The following is a 22,706-nucleotide window of genomic DNA, read 5'->3' on the forward strand; positions in this document are numbered from 1 at the left end:
CTCTGCTTAGCATGCAGTTTGTTTGAATTGCTCTTCTAAAGCAGACAGTGTTACCACACACAATGCATGGCACACTCAGCATTCTAACTAAAAGACAGCAATATTTAACATCTAGGAGTCTGAGCCCTTAACAGAATCAAGCCCTACATGGAATCCAGGACTAGCAGCTGGGCAGATCTGTGAGAAATTGATAAACTTCTCTATGTTTATTTCCACGGTTGCAGAAATAAATCACAACCTTGTTATATTTCCTATATCTTGATCAAATTCAGTAGTCAGCCTAGTTTGATTCTTCCCTGCCACCTCCTTCCTGTGCATTTTAGACCTCACCCTCTATGTAATGACAAAACGTCAGTGTCAGCTTGAGGTACTGACAGTCTGCAAGATAAAAATCAAGGAGTATGAAAAAGAGAGAGAGACAGAGACACATGTGCACACTCAGGAATGAAAGCTGGAGTATGCAGTTTGTGTATGTAGGGAAAAAAGATAAACAGAAACACATTTTCTGAATTGCTCTTTGCTGGAATTTGGACTAGGATTTTCTTTTTTAAAGTAGTAATTATACAAATGCAGGAAACAATGTTTCTTCTTGTACCACTAGAATATAAAACAAATTCTATGTAACACTGTGACAGAATCAAGTGTAAAAAAGTAGTAAGTATAATGAAAAACAAATCGGAACTAACAGAATTTACTCTACTTTAAATTGAGGTGTTTTCTCTAATAACTCTTTCCTTAAACATTTTCTAGCAGGATTCAGACATCAAGCTTAGGACATCCCCACTGGAAGGGCAGCCTGGTTTGTATTGCTATCAGCCTCAAGTGCAGCAGATGTATTGCCCCTCACATCCTTTCCATCAGGTCAGTATAATATGTAGACCAAAATCCCCTGTATTTCTAGCACTATAATGGTATAGTAGTTATGGTAATAATACAAAAAGACAGATGAAACAATACCTGCTAAATTTGTGTTTGCGGGGCCATGTTTGTGTACATACATTTTGTTTATGACAATGAGATCTTAAAAGAACCACAGCTAAATGCATTTTGAAATGGTCATCCAGAAAAAAAAAAAAAAAAAAAACTTGTAAAAATGGAATCTTGGTACTGATTATTTATATTTTCACCATTATGCTCAAGAAAATTGGTTTTGAAACCAGATAAATTATTAAGATAACTGTTGGCATTTCAGGATCTCAGGGAATTAACTGTGCTTTAAATTCAGAATAAAAAATTAAATAGATGTGACTGTATACTTAAAGTTCAGACCTAACATAGAAAAACACTTTTAAAGCAAAATTTTAACAGCAAGATTATGCTTGCTTTCCTTGTGCTTGATGGCACACACATCTCTTTTGCAATCTTTTGACTGTTACATCATCCCCAGTTAAAGATTATTCAGCTGAAGCATAATTGACAATAATGTTGATGATGCATGAGAATGCACAATATTAAGGTTGTTCTTCCGTAATGTAACCATATTATTAATAATAAAAATGCACAAGAGTAACTGACACCTTGTTTTTCTTGAGTGTGTTTAGATAGATGTCTTTTGAATACATGTCAGCTCATATTTTCAAAGCAGTATACACACAGTATCTTTGTAAAATCATACATATATTCCTTAATCTTACATGTGATCCTAGTACATATTTATAGAGGTTAGCGAGTGTGGTCTACTGAGCTTTGAAAACTTGGCATAGAGGGAGGGTGTGTATTACAGAAGTAATTTTCATGACTCTGAAATGTCTTTAAATAATTTCCTTTACATATAAATGGTGGTGCTGTTCAATGCATTGAAATTTTCCTCTTTTATGCTCAATTATCTGCAATGTACAAAATTTTCAGTAAGAAAGACATCTGAGGAGATAAAAATATGCTTGAAACACCCTATCTAAAAAACAAACAAACAAACAAACAAACGAAACCCCAGAACTTATTTAAGGTGAGATTAAGGCAACGAGGATTTTTCAGATATATAGGCAGAAATCTAAACACAAAAATAGCACAACTATGAGAACTCCCAACCATTAGAACTGAATTAAGTTAAACTTACAGGAAATTCATATATATTAAATATCTGAACATAAAAGCTCACACTTGAGTTACGACTCCTTTGATTGCAGTGACTGATGACTGATATTGTAGAATCAACTGTACCATCCCATTCAACTTGCTCAAGAAGTACAAAAAATGTGACTAACAGAGCAGTGATCTAAAACTGTGCAAAGAGAACAAAAAACAGGTTGCCGTATATTTCATTGAGATTGTTAATTCATATGGTGTTACCAGTCTGAGTCATTGAAATAGTAATCATACCATTCACCATCAAGATTTAGTCCCTCACAAGGAAAAAGAAAGGTTATTTTTGGCATTGCTTTCTTTAATAGGAAATTTAAGTAACTTCTGAAAACAGATGGTGAATGACCATAAAGAACAAGAATAGACATAAGTCTAATTGTACTATCATTGATGAAATGAAATCATCCATCACAGATGACTTTTTAGGAATTTCATTTGTTAGTTTTGTAAAACATTACTAAGGAGGAATGAAAGTATTCCATACCACAGTAGTGGATTTTCATATTTTAAGTGTGTATTTCTTATACTTATAAATCCCCCACTCGTCTACTGAAACTTAAAGGAAGATGTCTCATTATTACAGTACATAACTCCTCAGATATAGAGAGGAATAAAATAAGGACTAACTGTATCAAGCATTTGGAGAGCTTTAGGGACTTGACAGCCTTTCTGAACTTCTAGTGTCTGGGACAGTTAAAATGATCAACAGGATGGTGTGGCAAGGCAGCTCAATAAGCACCCTCAAGTATCAACACTTGCATGAAGTAAACTTCTAAAATCAATTTCCTATTACTGTCATCTTTCTCTTCCTGCTCCCTCAGCTGCGGCCAGCCCCTGACCACTAACTGGACTTTGTATTTAAATCAGCTTAGGAACTCAGGGGCACAGAGGTTCTTCTCCAACTAGGTATTGTGCAAGGACAGACCAATTTGCTTAGGGCATCCACGTACTACTGAAGTTCACATAGTTTCAATATCACGGGCTTTTTGTATCCACTGTCCTTAGCGCATAGCCTTGTAAAGCTTGAGAAGTGTACAGATGTTAAATAGATGTGAGAAAGCATAGATAACAGAATGAAGCAGTTCTCTTACATCAAGTCAGGAAATATGGCTAAAGAATAATCTCACTCCTGGCTTTTTCTTTTACCTATTTACTGAACCTTTTTTTTTCCTCCACTATAATGTAGCAAAAAGGTAACTATCTTTTAAGTTCTTATCAACACCAGCAAAATTAATTTACTTGTTTTTTCTTGTTAGCCTAAAACTCAATAGAAGTGATAAAAGGTAATAATAAAATTAAACGAGAATAAAAAGAAGGGTGATATTACACTACCATCCTAATTTACAAATTGATTGATTTTATTATTGTTATTTTAGAAGAAAAGGGTTCCAGATGAAGGATTAACTTGCCACAAAAGCTCTGCTGCAAATATAAACTAGTTCCCCATTGGGACTGCAGTACAGACATTGTGGATGTGCCATACATCTCACACACAGTATAAATGTCAGGTTTGTGTGTTGCTTTAGCAGAAACTCCAGTTAGCTTGTTAATTCATTTCAATATTTTTTAATTTCTTTATTCATTCTGAAGCAGGCACCTTCCCCCGTCACTGCTGATTTGATACCAGTACTATTACTATACATTGCCATTAACCACATTCAAAAAACCTACAAAATCAAAGCTGAAATACACCTTCTGGGAGTTGCTAGGCAAGATACAACAAGCACTAAGAGGGAAGTCTTCCATCCACCTGCAGGCTGGCACTGTGACAGATCTCTTACATGCAGCAGGTTTCTGTTAGACTTTTCAATATTGTGCTTCTTAACATTACTACAGTAAAAGTATGGCAACATGTTCTACTACTCAGAGGAAAAAAACAATGGGTATAAGCAGCCAAAGTTGTAACAGGTAGAATTGCTGCCCGCATGCCATAATCAGATACTGGGAAATGAAAGAACATGAGATACAAGACTGAGAAGAAGTGGAATAACATCTTTTGCATGAAGCAGCTCCAGTATTAATACTTAGCATTTCAAACTTGAATGGAGCAGTGCAATTTAAATCACTAGGAAATTACACTCAAGAGAACGGGCCCTTTAGCCTGAAGTGAAGGATGTTCAAGCTACGCCTCACTTTTCATTAGAGGGATGAGAGAGATCAACTCCTTTGTTAATTTTGTCCAGATGATAAAATGGCCTCACCTTCCCCTTTGCTGGACACAACAGAAATGATGACTCATAAGAAAAATTACTTCTTATTGACCTGAAAGAAATAGGAGACACTTACTGAAGTCACTTACCCACCCACCATAAAACACGGACACCTTTCATGCCAGTTGTGCGACTGTAAAACCAGCTCAAGCCTGTCATACCAGACCATTCCCCAGCCTCTGTTCCCTCAAAAAGGAGTAATGAAACCAATAAAACAGAAATAATCCTTAAAACGCCCTGTTCTTGCCTTTGGTGATGACATCACAACCAGTCCCATCTTAGTATTCTTTCCTTTCAAAGAGCCACTAAAACCAATAAAATCAAAATTATTGCATGAACTGCCCAGTTTTCTACTCTGGTGAAAAAATCTACACAAAATGCAACAAAGCAGACAGCACAGAACTGCACACGGAAATGAGTTCATGGCTGCTCTGGAGACTGTAGTTCTGCCCAGTATTTAGTTTAACAACGCAGGACATGATTAATTATGTACATCTCATTTCTTTCACCCTGCTTACTGTAGCAAACAAATTAGTGTACTCAGTATGTTTTTCCACATTCCTTTTCAGGCAGTTCAATGTTAGAAAGATAAAAGCAAACAGGCAAAAACTCAAGCAACAACAATAAAATTACTGAGAAACTGAAATAAATTATTCAGAATCCAGAATACATAAATAAACTATGAACATTTTGCAAGCATGTGATAACCTCTCACAGGCATTTTATGGGGACAAAGACCAAGAGCAACAGAAGCTACTGGTCCAAAAATAGGAATGACAGTAAGAAACTAAGAAGATGTAGAAATTAAGAAGATGTATAAACTAATTACCAAGGAAATTTTCTCAACAAGGCTCGAAAGCTACACTATAATCTTTCAGAGGAACCATAGAAACCTCATGACACAGGACTTCTAGAGCTAAGCAGTAAAACACTAGAACAGGGCTCAGCAACCTTTGAGTACTAAGGAAGGCATGCAGGTAGATTTTTTAATAGCATATGACATGATTCCTAATTTTGGCCATGCCCTAGCACTGGCATCTGGAAAGATTCATCTATAAGAGGCAGAAATTCCTCTCACACTGAGCTCTGAGTTCAGTGGGAGCCTTTGCTTCACAGAGAGCCAACTGATGGTATCTAACTTTAGCAGGGCAGTGTTTCTTTGTTCTTGAAAGTTGCTTGCCAGCAGGTTTAAACTGTAATTTGGAAAAGAAAAATATGTGACCAACTGCTGTGTTAAAAAATCGAGAGCAAACCTACAGAAACTCTGATGTAATCAAGGCTATCTATATGTATTATCTCCCCTCTTTCACCTATTTTTTTGCATTGGCATTTTTCTATCTTGGTGATCGCATGATAGACCAGCCACTTATTTAGTGTGTCTTGAGAGCTGGACAGGCTTAAAGAGCTCTTCAAGAGATACCTTAGCATTTCAGTCTCAGGTAGCATTCTGCTGCTTGTCCCTAGGGGTGGGGTGAGGATAACATAAACGCTATCTGATTTTAGGTGTCCTGGCTATTCTTTTTAGCTTTCTGATATAGAAAATGGGGGAAAAAAGAAGCTGCTTGAGGTGGTGGTTAACAACACTTAAACTCCCAGCCTCTTGGAGAAGCCTGTTTCTTGTCATTGACTATGAGGGAACCTACACAGAGTAGCCTCACTGCTTCAGCACAAGTCAGGCAATATGAAAACCACCTATGAGAAATGCCTCATATGCCACTCTCCTGATCCCTGGAATGACATGACTAATTTATTCTAAAATAATACATTCACTTTATATATATTCTGATGCCATTTGTCCACTAAAGCTTTTTTTGTTGTTTGGGTTTTTAACTGCCTTGCCTGATAACAGCATATTGAATGGTTGCTTTGGGTTGCTATTGTCTTGGGAGTAGATTTTATACACTTTGAATTCTTGCTTTGTTGTATCCCTCTCCACCTAAAAACCAAAAAAACATCACACAAAACCAAACAAGGCTTAGTCAAAACTTCCCTGTTTCTTCCTATATTTTTAGTGGCTTTACTTAATAGGCTTATTTTTCAGTGGTGCACATTGTTTGAAGTACTGTATTTGGCGGGGGGGGGTATTATTTATATAAATAAAATTACACCATTCACTTACTTGTCTGCATAGTGCAATGTTCACGGGAGGCTGAGCAGGCTAAGATACTTCAACTGCAAAAGAGATGGCTGAAGGGAGGTATGCTTTAGGTCTATAAAATTAAGAATTATCTGGAGACAATTAATAGGGTACAGTTACTCCCTTTTTTCACAAGAACTCAGTAGCATAGCAGGCAATAATAAAAGAAAGCACTTTTTTTACATACTTCAGTTTGGAACACACTGCAACAGGATCTGGTAACAGCCAACACATCAGTAAGTTCCTCCTCATACATGCCCCATTTCTTCTACTTCTTAAGCATTAGCTAGTAATATTAATGTTTTCCAATGCCATCCTAGAAAGACTTTAGGTCTGACTTGGCATAACAGCTATTACATGTAGGCAGAGGACAATATTCTCAGAACTTAATACTTTAATACTGTTACTAAGAAAGAAATATTTTTGAGAGCTTGTTGCTAAGTCAAGTAACATCTCTTTTATTGTATCATCAGTATCCCTCAGGAGGCAGCTATCCTGTGACTTATATTACTTCTTCACACTACCCTTACCAAAGAATTGCTCCTCAAAGCAGTCAAGAATCCCAGCAGCCTCTATTTCCCAAACCCATCTACTCCTACAGGTAATAAAATATTTTTTCAAGTCCTAATGTTACAGGAAATACACTGTTTACCCATGGCCTATTTCCAGCATCATTTGCAATAACATGCTTACTCTTATTTGTCTTGTTCTGAGTGTGCTCTGTCCTGTTTGTATGAATCACAAGATGTTCCAGACTCTGGGGCCAAGGCAGAGGGAAATGAAATGTTGTAAAGCGTGTGAACAGTCTTGATCACCCCCACAAAAGCTAGACATTTCTCTAATACAAAATCTTAGGTGTTGCAAATTTCATCAGCACAAGACTAATCACACTTAGTTGTCTTTCCAGGACCTGTATTAAAACTAATTTTTTCTCCAGTTACTAGGGCAAGGAAATGCCTAGAAAACATATCAGATATGACAGTCACCACACAGGTTTAGCCCCCAAATAGCAGTCTAACAAAGTAGATCAGACAATTAAATTTTAATTATACCTTCTGTCACTGTCAGTTTGGTATTCTCTTTGTGGCCTTTATCAGTCTAAGCATTCAAACACAACCTTAAATAAATACACACTAGCAGGATTTGAAGGCTGTGGTCTTGATTCCACTTTCTATTACTTTATTTTAAACCCAGGTTGGACCTTCTATATGCGCTTTGAGAACTACCTCTAGAAGTTAAGCAGTGTAAGGAGCTTGCTTATAAACAACTGAGTGGAAACTTTAAGCATCATTGGTATTCATGCTATGACAGTGAAAGCCAGAGTAATTACATGCACTGTGAAAAATAGTCTTTCTTTCTGCTTCTGAGGAGTGAAGCAGAACAGGCTAAAATACTTTTCTTTCTCTCCCTACAGCATCCTGATCTTCATGGCACTCAAAAACAGCAAGACAGGGAGTTTGCCAGTCAGTGAGATCTACAATTTCATGACAGAACACTTTCCTTACTTTAAGGTGAGTTCCGCAGGGAGAGGGGGAATCTCTCTCTAAGCTTACCTGGCAGCAGAGGGAATAAGGGAGGGGATTCAATCTATGAAAAAGGATAATTTCTTAGTAGATTAATATCAAATCAATTAAACGCTATATACCTTCATGATCACAAACTATCCAGCATTTTAGGCCTAGGCAGAAATGTGAACATGATATGTGGTAATGTTTAACACAAAAAAGATATTAAGAACTGTTCCAACTTTGAGTTGGTGCAGCTAACAGTGGCCATTCCTCACTAAGAACTCATAAAAAGGATAAATATTTTTAAAAACACATCCATTCCTTCCTCTCAGATCTCAAATACAGGCAGAACTGGTCTTGTGGCTTCCTCTGACATCAATAGCACCTCCAGACTCAAGTGGAAGCAGAGGTTCAAGGTTATCTTGCTCTGTTCTGGAGCTGGGATATCCATCTTAGGCAACTCCATCAGTTGCATGCACTCTACAAAGGAAAGTATAATGTGTGATAAATGGTACTAAGCTCATAATTACCCAGTAATGTTGGTGAAGGTAAGGGTGTATGGTTTGCAGCAGATACTATTGATGCTGTAAGAGAAAGGTTTCTTGCACTTGGAATGCAAGTGGAAAGAGATTAGTCAGCACATGATCCAAGAGCAGAAGGATTACAGTTAAGATTTTAAAAAGAGCTATAATAGAATCGTCGACTGCTGCTCAACCCAGAGCTTCGTTATCGCTGATGCTTCAAAAACATCTCACTAAAAGTCCAGATGAGGTGACTGCAGTTGTTAGTAAGGCCCAAAAATGAAAATAAAGCAATATGAGTCTGTCCTGTTTCTTATTGCAAATAAACATGCAGCAATTAAACCAAATTTAAAGCAGCTACAGGAAGGCAATTCGAACATTTGTATTAAGAAAAGAACACTAAGAATAACTAAAAATAAATGTTCCAGTACAATTTGGCAATGGTTTTGGACACTAACTGAGGATAAATAATGCCCGCCAAAAAAAAAAAAAAAATAGAACATGTCAGTAATCAGAGAAAAATAATACACATCATGAAGGAAGAATGTTAGCATCCATTATACTTCTGTATTCCCAGATTTCAGCCCAAAGGAATCACTAGCTACTCTATTATTTGTTACAAGCAAGAGAAGGGAGAAAAAATAAAGAAACCTACCATCATAATTCAAGAAGTATCATATCACAACATGACTGGTCCTAATCCACCGAAACAAATCTGAAGCACTCCAACTTGGTTAAGTCACAGAGACACAACTGATTTTTAGGCTAAACACATGAAATTAAGTAATGATAGTAATCTAAATAGGGAAAGGAAGGGTAGAATGGCACATGACAAGAACATAGTAGCTGTAAATTTTTTTTCATTTTCAAAACAAGAATAAATTTCCAGATTTGTATTTTGTCCCTAACAGAAGATTAACTCTATTTTCCATGCATTTACCACTAATTGCAAGAAATATTAATAATCCAAAGGAAAATAGTTTGAGGATTGTGAAAAAGGTCCTGGGTCACAACATCTTGAAATTGATACTTTGCAGAACTATGCTTCTTAGCATAATGCACAAATCATGTGATCTACAGCAAAGTAATACATTCTTACTGTTTTCTGGAAAAATAGCACCAGTTTCAAGCAGAGGTGGGAATATCAAAAATAAGTTTTACAGGCATGCCCACATTTATTCATCAGACCAAACCGAAATTAATTCTCCTTTGTCTTACAACACAATTGATTATAAAATTAATTGGCAGCTTGCAAACCAAATGCTGCTGCTGCCAACACGCACAGAATTCCTCAGACACAAGACTGTGGCTCTATCAGGTGTCACCTTCTTGGTCCTGAAGTTAAAGTTATTCTGACACAGCAGAAACATCAGGGAGATATACATCATTTCCTCAACTATATATTGTGTGTAAATATTGTGTATTGTATATATTGTGATATTTTGCATGTAAATGTGTATAGATAGGTGTGTGTTCCTATGTCTGTCTGTGTGTATACATAGAGACGTGTGTATACATATGCTCATCTGTACAGTAGGTACATTTCTACCACAGCTTTAAATAACTGTTTTATACCTAATCTAAACTTTTCCCTTCTTACTTATCAAAACTGGCCTGTTCCACAGGTAGGGGGTTTTGGTGGTGTGGTTTTGTTTGGGTTTTTTTCTGCAGATCATCTTGTCTTTTTCTTAATTCATTTTAAAATTGATGAAAATAAGGTTACTGCCATCATACGCATTATAGGAAAAGAATGGTACAGGGGGTACTACTGGAACATTCACTATTTTGTGATGGCTTTATTTTTGCATTTTACTTACAAATACAGTCAAATGATTGACTAGTTCCATCACAAACATCCTTAAAGTAAGCAGGGGAGAATAAGCAAGCAAATATTATGGTTACGGCACTAAGCCCTGTCTACCTCTGGTTTTTACAGCAGCCCACAGAATTATCAATATATGGCAAAAGCTAATATCCTCTATCCTCCCTTTTCTGGAGAGTCTTCAGCAAGATAAAGTAACATAAAAATCGGCAAAGAACATTTTGTTGTTGCTACCAGAACTCACTAAATAGCAGGATACAAGAGGGGGAGGGGAAGCAATTTAAGTTGGAGAGAAACAGAGTACAAGTGTACACAGAATCTTGCTGGGAGACATTAGATGATACAAGCCTAGTCAAATTAACCTGTATTCGCTGCCACAGCAAATTTAGTTTCTATGATGCAACAATCTCATTTCTAGTTGAAACAGAGCAATCCAACTCCTACGTCCTAAAAAAAACATCTACGCAGCTAAAGTTGAATTACTCTTTGATGTACCTCTCCCTTCTTTTGAGACCTAGATTTAAAGAGAAAGGGTTTTGCAAGATCACTGAACTCTTTAAACTTCAAGAGGCGGTCAGGATCAATGGGTCTGTACAATAATATTTTTTGCTTGTCATCCTTTTTCTTCTTTGTAGTGATTAGTGAGTCTAACAGAAAGCTTTAATCTTGTTAATTGGAGTTATTGCCAGTGGTCCAAGAGGTTAGAAAGGTCTGTGGTCTGATGGAACTCATACCAGCAAGAATTCTCTTGCAGTGTCCGACTCCACACAGCTTCATTCACACTACGCAGAATGCAGCAATGGCAGAAACGAGCCACAGCAAGGAGATTCCAACTACACGAGAGCAACTTCAGTAGCCAAAGCTCAGTTCATTAACAGACAATCAAATGCTAACTTAAAAAACTGGTGACAGTTGTAACATGAACATACTGCTGGAGTGTTCCTTCAGGGCCTACCTAGGTAAACGACTATTTTTCCGCTGCTCAGCAATACCAAGTGTAATGCAAGAACCTGTTCAACTCTTGGCAGCAGTCTCCAGAATAAATCCATGTACTTTTTGCTCTTACGTTTCTAAAACTACATCATAGTTTACACCCCCACACATTCTGAAAACCTCTGAGAAACATATGCCACTCCCATCTTCTCTGGTGCTTAGCAGAAACACTAATTATCCTGTCTAGATACAGGCAGAGGTATATGTAGCCTCATGTGCAGGGCAAGAACCATGAATATTCTTTCAGGTCAGCTTATTCAGTAGCTAAGTACACATCTTACCTAGGAGGAACAGTTTTATTTACTTTTGGAACTGCCAGAAAGAAACTTGAATATGATCTGCAAGGGAGAAAAACTGATTCATCATCTTTAGTATTACCCTATGGCAGAAAGAGTTTTAAAGGGGTTGTTTGTTTCTAAAATAGAAATGCACATTGTCTCAACTATGGGACTGGCTAACAGAACAGTGAAATGCTGACATCAGGTGGGCCAAAAGGGTAGAAACTGTGCTGCTATGAAAGGAAAATAGTTTCTTTTTCAGTAAATACCATGTATTTAATTTCCACAGCTAATTATTTTTTTAATGAAGAAAGCAAGTATTAAATTTGACCCTCAAATTCTTCAGTAAGGCTTTTAACACCTTAACCACAAGACAGGCCTTCACAAGCTAGGAAAAAAGAGATTTTACATTCCTGATAAAAGTAGAATTTCTGTCAAAGTATGTTCAAAAATTAATGGTGTATCATGTGAAAGCAAAAATGGAGAAAAGTCCATTTATAAAAGGTGGTCTTAGAGGAAATCTGTTACACTAGGCAACAGTTAGAGAAACTATCAAAAAGCTGGTTTTCTATGAGAGAAGGATCCCTATTAATAAAACATAAAAATGGAAAGGAAACTTAATGCACATAAAAGGGAAATTTTAATTTTTAACCTCTTTCAAAAGACTATGGAAAATCATATTTATTTCTTGTGCTCTCTGTTTAATAATTCTCTGTGGTTGTTATAAACAATTGTGACGACAAATATTTTGCACCCATGAATATGAATCAATAGTGGCACATAGACAACTTCACGTACCTTTCAGAGAGTTGCTTAATTTCTTTTAATTCTTATGACACACAGATGAGGATTTTTTGGAAACAAGAAAAGAAAAAGCATCCAAAATTGATTTAAAAAAAAAGAAAAAGGCCTCACATACACTAGTACTGAAGATCATTCATTGTAATCCGATGAGCTCTAAAGTCTCTCTCTCTCTTGAGATTTCTCATCTCTGCAAATGCAGACCTTTTGGAAAGAATATCATTTGACTGACACAGGTAAAGCTACAATTTTTTGTTTTTTAACTGGTCTTATAATGACAGGGGAAGTCTAGCTGGACTAGCAGTTACATCTATTACAATGAAGTTGGGTTTCTCCGATTGATTCCTGCCATTATGTAGCAAGTCATTTTTCCTGCTCTTTTTTTTTTTTTTTAAAGATTATAGTGCAGTGGCAATGAGCTAAGACAGTTCTACTCAGATATGTAAGAAACAGCATTGTACAGTACTTACCAAAAGAAAAGCAAGGAGGCGACACATCAGGAATTTACTATAGGAACCTTCTGATATGAACGTGCATACTAATTTACAAAGCCTTAATGTGATGGGCAGTATCTTCTGGCTACATGACTAAGTAAGCAGAAATGAGTGAAATCAAATAAACAAACACCAGAAAGACTTATATGCAATGAAAGGATACAGTGCCATTTCTTCAAGATCAGTATTTCAGACTGGCAAGGAAACAGGCATATCCCATCAGAATCTGAGCACGACTGTTTTGCTGGGTATTTCCCTCTTCATCATCTACAGCAATATTCATTTTCAAAGTTCTTTTACAAGCAATCAGGAAAAAAAAAATTGTAAAAATTAAATTGTATAAAGAGAGAGTTTGCACTAGGTTTTCTTCTCTTTCCATTCTTGCAGTTGGATGCAAAACTGTCCTCAGGGGAAGGAGGGAATTTTGTTTCCCTCATTGATCAGAAACAGCCTAAACAAAATAGAGGAATCATTTTAATGAAGCTTATATGTATTGTTCAGTTTGAAAGAACGTGCCAGCTTCCACTACTGAGTTAAAAATAAATGCAAAGCAAAAAGATGCAGTGATCAGACATAGAAACCTGTATCTCATCTGTAGGGCTTGTGATTAAACCATTTGGTTATATAATTGGCTAGCATACAAAGTTACACCTACAGTAGCATGCTAAAATTCTTTTGAAGTCTGCCTGGACACTTAATTTGAGTCCAAGTAGCACGTAGTCCTTCAATTAAGTGTTTGAATTTTTTCTAGGTGTTCCAAAATAGATTAAGATAGATTTCCTGTTAGTTCACAGTTCTAGAATATAAGTCTTTACACACTTAATTCTTGTGATTTGCAAACTCAGTCTTAAAAGTTCAGCAGCACCTCTGACAAGGCCAACCTTCTTGCTTAGAAGATCGGTTACTATTTTATCTGATTCCTCTCTTCCCGCACAACATGACTGTAACATTTTTGTGGCTTCCTTCTAACATACAAGTTTCATATTTTAGAAAGTATAATCTAAACAGCATTTCTTATAATCTTAACAGTCAAAACAGAGAAATATATTTGTATTTTTTTTTCCTTGAAGTGCCATTCTTAGACTGGATTTGTTTTTCCAGACAGCTCCAGATGGCTGGAAGAATTCTGTACGCCACAACTTATCTTTGAACAAATGCTTTGAGAAAGTTGAGAACAAGTCAGGCAATTCTTCTCGGAAAGGCTGTTTGTGGGCTCTGAATCCAGCCAAAATTGATAAGATGCAGGAGGAGCTTCAGAAATGGAAGAGGAAAGACCCAGTTGCTGTAAGGAAGAGTATGGCAAAGCCAGGTCAGTAACATGTTAGTGCATTAGATCTCAGACAGCAGTCCCCAGAACTTTTCTTTGCAATAGGCACCAAGCTGTATAAGAGAATTTATACATGATTTAGGAAAGCATTTAAGAATTTTTACTGGTTATAAAGGTATTGGCAAAGCAATTAAAAAAAAAAACAATAAAAAGCAGAATTAAATAAGACCTGGTTTTGCAGGAGTGTTTTCAAATAGGTACAAAGAAGCTCCATCAAGAAAACATTCTCTCTTGACAACTCACTAAACTTTAAGATAAAAACAACACTGAATAAGTACTACAGAATAAAATCTGAAATTAACTGATAAGTATCCAACCATTAAACACAAAAATGCAATTTATTAAGTACTCACTTGGCACTGATAATTTAGAAAAACATTTCAGGCTTTTGGAGTTCTTATCGTATATGAGCTAGCACTTTTGTTTGCCATTCCACTCACACATTTCCTGAGGAACACTAAAATTCTAGCTGCAAGCTATGAAGATTAAGGCTCTGTTAGGAATAAGTAAGTCATGGACATTTTTCTTGTTTTGTAGAAGAACTTGACACACTGATAGGCGACAAAAGTGAAAAGCTGAGATCTTCAATCATGTCCTGCAGTCCGACTGGTGTTGCAAGTGCATCCCTTTCCAGACAGATGGCAGTCCAATCCCATTCCTTATGCGAGCCCTCTCTTTCCTCCGGTATACCACAGCCATTACACAGTATCCACGCATCAGGAGCTCTACACGTCAAGAGCCCATTACCAAATTTGCTCGGGGGCCAACAGACTGCGTGCTATACATCACCACAGGGTTTTCCTCAAATCTCAAGTACATTAATGCAACAGTCACCTGATCCTCAGACCCTGTTTCCTTCTGGGGACGCTCAAAGTGAACTCAGAACTCAGCCCAGCATCACCCAGGATTCTCCACTGCCGGCTCAGACCCCCCCCATGTGTGGTGTGAAGATGCTGACAGAGCACTCTACAGCGAGGACAATGCAGGACACGCTCATGCAGGAAGGAGATCTCAGCAATGATATCGATGCTCTTAATCCATCCCTGACTGATTTTGATCTCCAAGGTAGGTATCGAAGGCATTTTTATTTTGTAGACTCAGGCTTATTACACCACATCCCAAACGGCATAAGATGCATTTATGTCCTTCTTTTTTAACTACTTGTCCTTGCCAGTGCTACAAAGACCAGCTTACTAGGTTACATTATTTTGCACAACATGGAATTTTGCACTGTATCTTTAAAAAGTTTCCCAAAAAATCTAAAGATTTACATCCAGAGTTTAAAAAGACCCTGCTTACTCTTGACTACGACGGCTGATATTAAATACTGCAAGACAGTATTTAGAATGTATTTTTTAAACTTCGACATATTTTCCACTGAAAACTGCTCAAGCACAACTATTTGGTGCATAGCAAGAGAATTGTCATATAAGGAGCACAAAAAGAAATAATTTTGATTGAATTAACATGTTAACATTTTTCTTTATCAATATTTATTCAAACACCTTCCACATCTTTGCTCAAAAGAATGCTATTTACACCTTCACAAGGCATTCATATGATCTACAAACAATTATATTTTCTAGGGTGTGTTCTTAAATACTTAGTCATGTAATTCTGACAGTAAAGTTCCTGATATTAAATAATTTAATCATCTTGAACTGACAGGATTTTCAACACAGTTTTCCATGCAAAAATAAGAAAAAAAAACCCACCAAGTTTAAGAGTGTGTGTGTGTGTGTATATTTATATATGTATACATATAAAACAAAACCTCTGGGTTCTAAATGATAAAGCTCTTGCTGCACCAAATAATATGCAAGAATTGCCTTCCTGCACAGACAAAAAGTGGTGCACAAGGCAATCTAAAAGAGAAAAAAAAAGCAGTCTTAATAATCTACACAACTCAATGAATGCAATTGCCTTGCCATTGTACTATCACAAATAATCAGCAATCCTGCCATGCCCAGATTGTTTTACTAATACAAACAACACAGTTTCTTGAATCCTCAGCTTCTTTCTCTTTCAGGCAGCCAGAGCTCACATTCCATTCATTTCTCTTAACCTCTTTCCATTTTATTCAGCTAATCTGGAACATGCTCATTTGTGCTATGAATACTCTGTATACTTCACCAATATGGTACAATTCCAGTTTCACTCTGTCCCTGCCCTTTACCTTAAATTATTTAACCTTATCTAGGCTTTTTACTTTCTTTCTTTCTTTCTAAAATTACCAAATCTCAAATTAGAGGTCCTAGAACTTAAGACAAGGCCTGCATACTTGGAGCAAAATCATTGTATACACACATACATTAAAAAAAATAAATTAAAAAATTAGAAAAATCAAAAGGGCTAAGTATTATCCCATTAGATAGTCTGCAGATGGTGGGTATAGCATTGGAGCAACAGTCTCCCTGCCACCAAACTTTTTGGTACACGTCAGAAAAAAGTAACATTTCAGATCTTTTGATTTGTCAGGTCAATCACATATCCAGTAATTTAGTTTGCAATTCAGACAACACTACACCATAAGAATACAAGAAGTCCAGTTGTGCAGCAATATTTGCAGATTTGTCTCATGGAAGAGCTAATGGCATTTTACATCTCACAAAGATAACAGAGGCAATTTCCCCTGTCAAAATTAGTCAGGTTTTTTTTTCAAATAGAAATTATGCTTCATAAGGATACATTTGCAACAGAATCTTGCCAATTATCAAGTAAAATAATTTTGTTAAATTAATGCTGCTTTCTCCCAGATTTTAATTTATTATGCAGACAAATAATAACTATCTAAACAATCTTTTTCCTTTCTCAGTCACAAGTGATTAAGAGTACCTACACATACACTACTGTATAATTATGACTTCTCCCGTAAAACAATGTTTCAAAAAGCATATATAAAGAAAGTTGAATCAATCAATTTTGTTATGTTACAGGAAATCTTTGGGAGGAGCTGAAAGATGACAGCCTAGCTGTGGATCCCTTAGTTCTCATTTCATCATCCCCAACGTCTTCCCAGTGTTTCCCTTCTCACTGCCAGATGGATAACAGCAGCAGCAACAACGTCAACATCCAAAACGGAACTCCACACAACAACTTACCCGACCTACAGCTCACTACTCTTTACTCTGCCTTTATGGAATTGGATACAGTGTCTCCTGCCTACCTAAGTAATTCTGGATCCAAACCTATAGCACTAATGTGAACCACGCACCAACCTAATTATTATTATTATTTTGTCAAAGTGCAGTCCTAACCATCACACACACTTACCTATCTGATTTATGTCAGCTGAAACTGTGTCCATCGGGATAAGAATAATCTTTTTCCAGAGCTCACCTGCAGGATATGTAGCTTTACTATGATAATTTTCTACAGACAGATACTAAAAGAAAATTTTAAACTATTTAAAGATAATATTGTTAACGGCTGAACTGGTCAACACTGTTTTATCAAGCCACTCATCTTCTGCATCTTCCAGAAACAAATGACTATAACAGGAAAACAAATGATTTACTTTTTTCTTCTTTTTTTTTTTTTTTTAATGAAAGCTGCTTGCAAACACAGAAGTCAAAACACACAATAATCTAACTTATTTCTTGGAGCCAATGATGGCAACAACATCTGCCACAGACCACTCAAAAAAAAAAAAAAAATCCACACATTAAAACATTTATAGTTCCCTTGAAAGAAGTTCTGGTTTTGGTAAACAAGAACATAAACTGAAAATTCTGCAAGTATTAGAAGATAGAGGACTAGCTGCTGACACACTAAACCAAAGCAACAAATATACTTCAGTGAAAAATCTAAGTTTTACTGTGTTTAAAAAGAAATTTAAAACCCTGCTTTTTTAATAAAAAAGAACAAAACAATTTAGTAGAATTTTTACTGGGCTGGAAATTATTCACATTCATTCCTCTATTTTTATCCACATAAGCCAAACAGTAAGATGAATTATTCAACAATTAAATCAAGATTTTGAAAAATGTTAATAAAAAAGAGAACAATAATTGTTGCAGTTAGCCAAATCCAGAGAGCACCTCTATTTTAACATCCAGCTGGCATCTGAAACATCCAACATGGTTTATTATGATGCTGAACTAGCCCTTGCATTAGGATAGCATATGGTTCCAAACATGAACTAAACTAAGGAATTTCAGTAGCCAGTTTCTCAGGAACACACTTCTCTCTGATTTACCATAAAGGTGCTGCTTGTGACATGACAGAACAGTATTTTATTCCAAGTGAAGCCATCTAAAGACAAAGCAATTTGGAGCAGGAACCTTTAACAACACTAAAGAATATAGTCTACAAACCAAAAAAATATCAAAGTACACTTTCTTGGTTGACATGTCTATTCACATATTATGGAAACTCAGAAGAAACTAAGCAGGTTACAATTTGAGTCAGACTGAGCCACTTACACTACAAAAAAAGCAGCAAGGAATTACAAAGAAAAGTACAGACCGGGTAAAACAGCTAGATAGTATTGTTAAAACACATGCATGAAGGTTTGATTAGCCTGTTTTCTTACAGCAAGGTGGGAGTACTGCCAGTTAAGACTGAAGCCAAACCCATGTTCCAATCTACACCCTCAACCATGCCTACTAGCCCAGACTTAAAATCAGATTAGGGGCAGACGGATAGAGAAGATTTAGGAAGAATACATGTGATGCAACTTTGTAATAATCCCTTATGCAGCTGTCAAGAAATCCTCACTTGACTTGAGCCCCTCATCCTCTCGTTCCTGCAAACAGAATATGCAGAGTGAGAAATGCAGTCAAGTTCACCAAGCTGGTCTACGCAAAAAGACAGCAGGAAGACAGTTATGCAAACATACTAGAGCTAAGTGAATCAATTCTTGACCATCCTAACATCCAGATAAAGAAATAAGGAAAAAATTAAGTATGCCACATTACTAGAAATATACATATTAAATTATAAGCCTGAAGCATATAGTAAGTATAAAGCTGCTAAACATTATATTCAGCATAATTTAAGAGTTACCAAGTTACAAATAAATACCTAGCAAGCACAAACTTTAAGAGCAATAATATTACCCTAGATACCTTTTTTGGAAAAAATCAAACAAATGTATATCCTAATATAACCATACACTGAGGAAAAGCAAAACCAAGCCAATCTCGTGACCTGCACTCAGGCAGCATGTTTTTGTACTCCTGCTGGCTCTGCAACACATAGCTACTATTATTCCTTAAAATATGTCAACATCACTCTTAAGCCAAAAATAATAATATTTGGTAAATAATGTTATCTACAAATATTAGACTGTTTACAGCAGATCTGGCTTGCACTTAGAGATTGGTTTCCACAGCTCTGTGCGTTTGTATGCTCTCTCTCTGACTTCAACAGAAGACAGCACGACTGTGCTGGCACCCCCCACCGCTGGGGTAGGACCATCTGTCCAGGAGTCTCTCAAACTCCTCAAATACATTTACTTAACTTCAGTGAACAGCCCCTTGACATCAGCAGGACTTTTGCATACAGCTACCTATATTGTTAAGGACTTTCCAGGATAAGATTCTTTCTGTTTTGAAGTCCTTCACCGCAAACACCAAAGAGTTGGTACACAGCCCAAAATTTTCACAGGCCTGAGCGAGATACTCAGTTCTGAATTATTTTCAATCACCATTTGCATCAAATTCTTGTTAGCCCTTTTTAAAATCCTTAAAATGATACATACTGAGTAACATACAGTGAACCACATTATGGCCAGTATACAGAATGATACAGACCTTTGCAAGATTATTACCCTACAGAATTAACAAGCTTCCCAATATTTTATATTTGGCAGAGGGAGAGGTGACAAAAAAAATGCATGGGAACATACCAGATGAAGGGCATCAGGAAGGCCCATCACCCTAAAAACAAAGCAAAATTGTAATAAAATATTTGTGATTAAAGCAATTCCATGGCACATGAAAAAAATCCATTAAAATTGACAGTATGATTCTGGACAACACTTTACTAAGATGAGCTAAGTATCTGCTACAGAAACTCCAAATGCACAGATTTTAAATCAAGAAAAGCTAAGCTTCTTTTTCTGTGTTAAAGACTTATAATTTACGGGCATAGCAACTCATTCATGATTTGTAAATTCACATACTCTGTGATCTGTGTTTAACAGGCTAGGGCATTCTTTCAGATGCACCAATATATTCCATGCTTGTGACCATACACATGATCACAAGGTGGAGGGGGAGGAAGAAATAGAGAAAGAAATCTAAGTGTCATACTGTATCCTATATTTTTCTTGGTAATAAGTCTTTGAAGAATGATCAGACATAAAGAACAAAAGGGAAAAGAACACTCTAACATGTTTTTTCTTGTGTTTTGCTTGACTTTCTTGACATACTGTATCTACACAAGAGAGTTTTGTCGTCCCTATATAAAGTTATTTATTCTAAGCACCTTAAAGTATTTTCTCCAATGCATTCCATATTTAACATGGTTGGACATTTCACAGAAGTTAAAAGTCATTACATGATTTTTCTTACATTAAAAAAGTCATGTTAAAAACAATAAAAAGACTGCAAGTTATTAACTAATATAAATTGTCTGGGTTCCACCACCCACCCCACCCCCCGCCCCCTTCAGGCTCTTACATCTAGAATTTTATTGCCTTGCTTCAGTTTAGCATTAGTGATTCCCATACACGCGAAAAAATCCCACTGAAATACAGCTGCATGAGGAAGGAGTCATACTATAAATGACAATTCTGGAACAATTATGTTTTAAAAAGTAAAAAACTATATTTATTTAACTACTTTTATTTAAATCTATATAGAAGAATAATCCTTATCTTGTGCAATACTTATCTTGTACTTTTAAAATAATTTTTGACATAGTCATTGATAGCACAGTAAACATTCTCTTAGAACTTGTAGAGCTGGCGACACCTTACTTTGTACCTACCATAAAATAAGTATTTTGCACACATTGCAAACCTATTTAAGATACATTTGCATTAAAGACCATTTTAAGTACTACTCTGAAAACAGGGGGGGGAAAGGAGGAAAAGAATGAAGTTTTCCCAGTCCAAGGCTAATGATGTTTGCTTAATCAGCCTAAACCAAACACATTATGCAAACAGCTATTTCTGTCTAGGAAAAAAATAAAATCTTAAGTGTAATTACCATAAAAATATCTTATTACCAAACAGAAGAAAGTGTTCACTGTTGCCCTCTCCAACATATGATTAGGAAAAATTTGCATTCTAAAGATTAGGATTGCTTAGTTCAACCTTTTTTTATTGTATGTTTCATCTAAACTTCAGAAAATTCAAATAATAGTGATTTATATTGGAACTACGTTTTCAAGCTCTTTTTTTCTTGACATGAGCCCAAATTTACTGTCACAAGACTTCTGGCTAAAGTAAGCTGCCTCCCATATGTTTTCCTGTACTTGGTATAAAACCATCACCCCTGAAGATTCATTTGCTTTTGTCGATACAGTTCTTTTCAGATACTTCCATACCTTTGCACAATCTTTCAAAACCCTGGCACAGCACTGAGCTACTTAAAAACGACAGTGATTAATAGGTATTATGGAACAGATAAAGTATTAAATAGCACATCAGTGTTACTTTACATCTCTAACTTTGTACACAAAGCTTGAGAAGACAAGCGCAACTGACTTAATGGCACTTTCAAATAAGTTTAAACTACTGGCTGAAACACATATCCCGATTCCAGAACTTAGTTTATAAGTGCTGATGCTCCATTTTTATACTTCAGTCAGACTTCCAGAGCTGTGTGTAAATGCTTGCGTTTAGACTACTAAGTATCAAAAATGGTAAACAGTTTTACATAAGCTTCTTCTGACCTCTTAATCCATTTCTAGTCTAACGCAAACAAAACGGAAACATTCACTAGCTGAAGAAAACTATATGGCTCGCCATGCATCCCCTCACTGCAATAATGTAAATGGAAGCTTTAAAGTAGCATTTCCCATGTATGGCCATAGCAAAAATTTAATTGAGAACTACTGATTTGTTCTTCACTAAAGTAATGAATGATAGAGTTAGTTCATAAAATAAAATTTAAATTCAGTCCTTTCGAGAAGTAGAAAAGGGCAAATTTTTTTGTCCATACAAAGAAACAAACACACACAAACAATACTTGCTTACACTGAAAATAAACAGCAGTAGGAACACCATTAATGCATATTGGATTTATTTCCCCCGGCTGCTTCTCAGTCAGCTAGCACATTGATGAAAAATCTTAGATACTAGATATCAATATAACAAATGATGAATGGATTATGAACTGCCAGATCTCAGCAGACATGCATCATTGTGAACCCATCACCACATAACAGCCCTCCCTGGTGGGAAGCTGGTAGCCAGTGCTGTTCATTTTGTAATAATGATTTTTTGTGTTTTGTTATCTCTGTGTCAAGACTGGATACCTTTCTAGTACCCTTTAGTTACAGATTTCTAAGTTTGGGCTCAGTACAGTGAGGGACACAGAGCCAAGTAGGAAACCAGACAGCCTAGCAGCCTTTTCTAGGA

General features: G+C 36.3%; 1 protein-coding gene across 4 annotated transcripts in view; it reads left to right on the forward strand.

The window, feature by feature from the left end:
- Window positions 1-20,650, forward strand: part of FOXN1 (forkhead box N1) — a 44,690-nt gene extending 24,040 nt beyond the window's left edge. For 2 of the 4 annotated variants that reach the window (XM_075032698.1, XM_075032699.1), the window contains exons 4-9: window positions 751-861; window positions 6,903-7,030; window positions 7,844-7,940; window positions 13,948-14,155; window positions 14,711-15,238; window positions 17,110-20,649. In XM_075032698.1, coding sequence (XP_074888799.1) covers window positions 751-861; window positions 6,903-7,030; window positions 7,844-7,940; window positions 13,948-14,155; window positions 14,711-15,238; window positions 17,110-17,378 — 1,341 coding nt within the window. In that variant the 3' untranslated portion in view covers window positions 17,379-20,649. Of the gene's footprint in view, window positions 1-750; window positions 862-6,902; window positions 7,031-7,843; window positions 7,941-13,947; window positions 14,156-14,710; window positions 15,239-17,109 lie in introns of all 4 variants that reach the window. The other 2 variants (XM_075032701.1, XM_075032700.1) reach the window with 2 other exon arrangements.
- The last annotated feature ends 2,056 nt before the right edge of the window (window positions 20,651-22,706 follow it).

The sequence above is a fragment of the Buteo buteo genome, chromosome 7 (genome assembly GCF_964188355.1).
Source record: "Buteo buteo chromosome 7, bButBut1.hap1.1, whole genome shotgun sequence".
In the NCBI taxonomy this organism is placed as follows: Eukaryota; Metazoa; Chordata; class Aves; order Accipitriformes; family Accipitridae; genus Buteo; species Buteo buteo.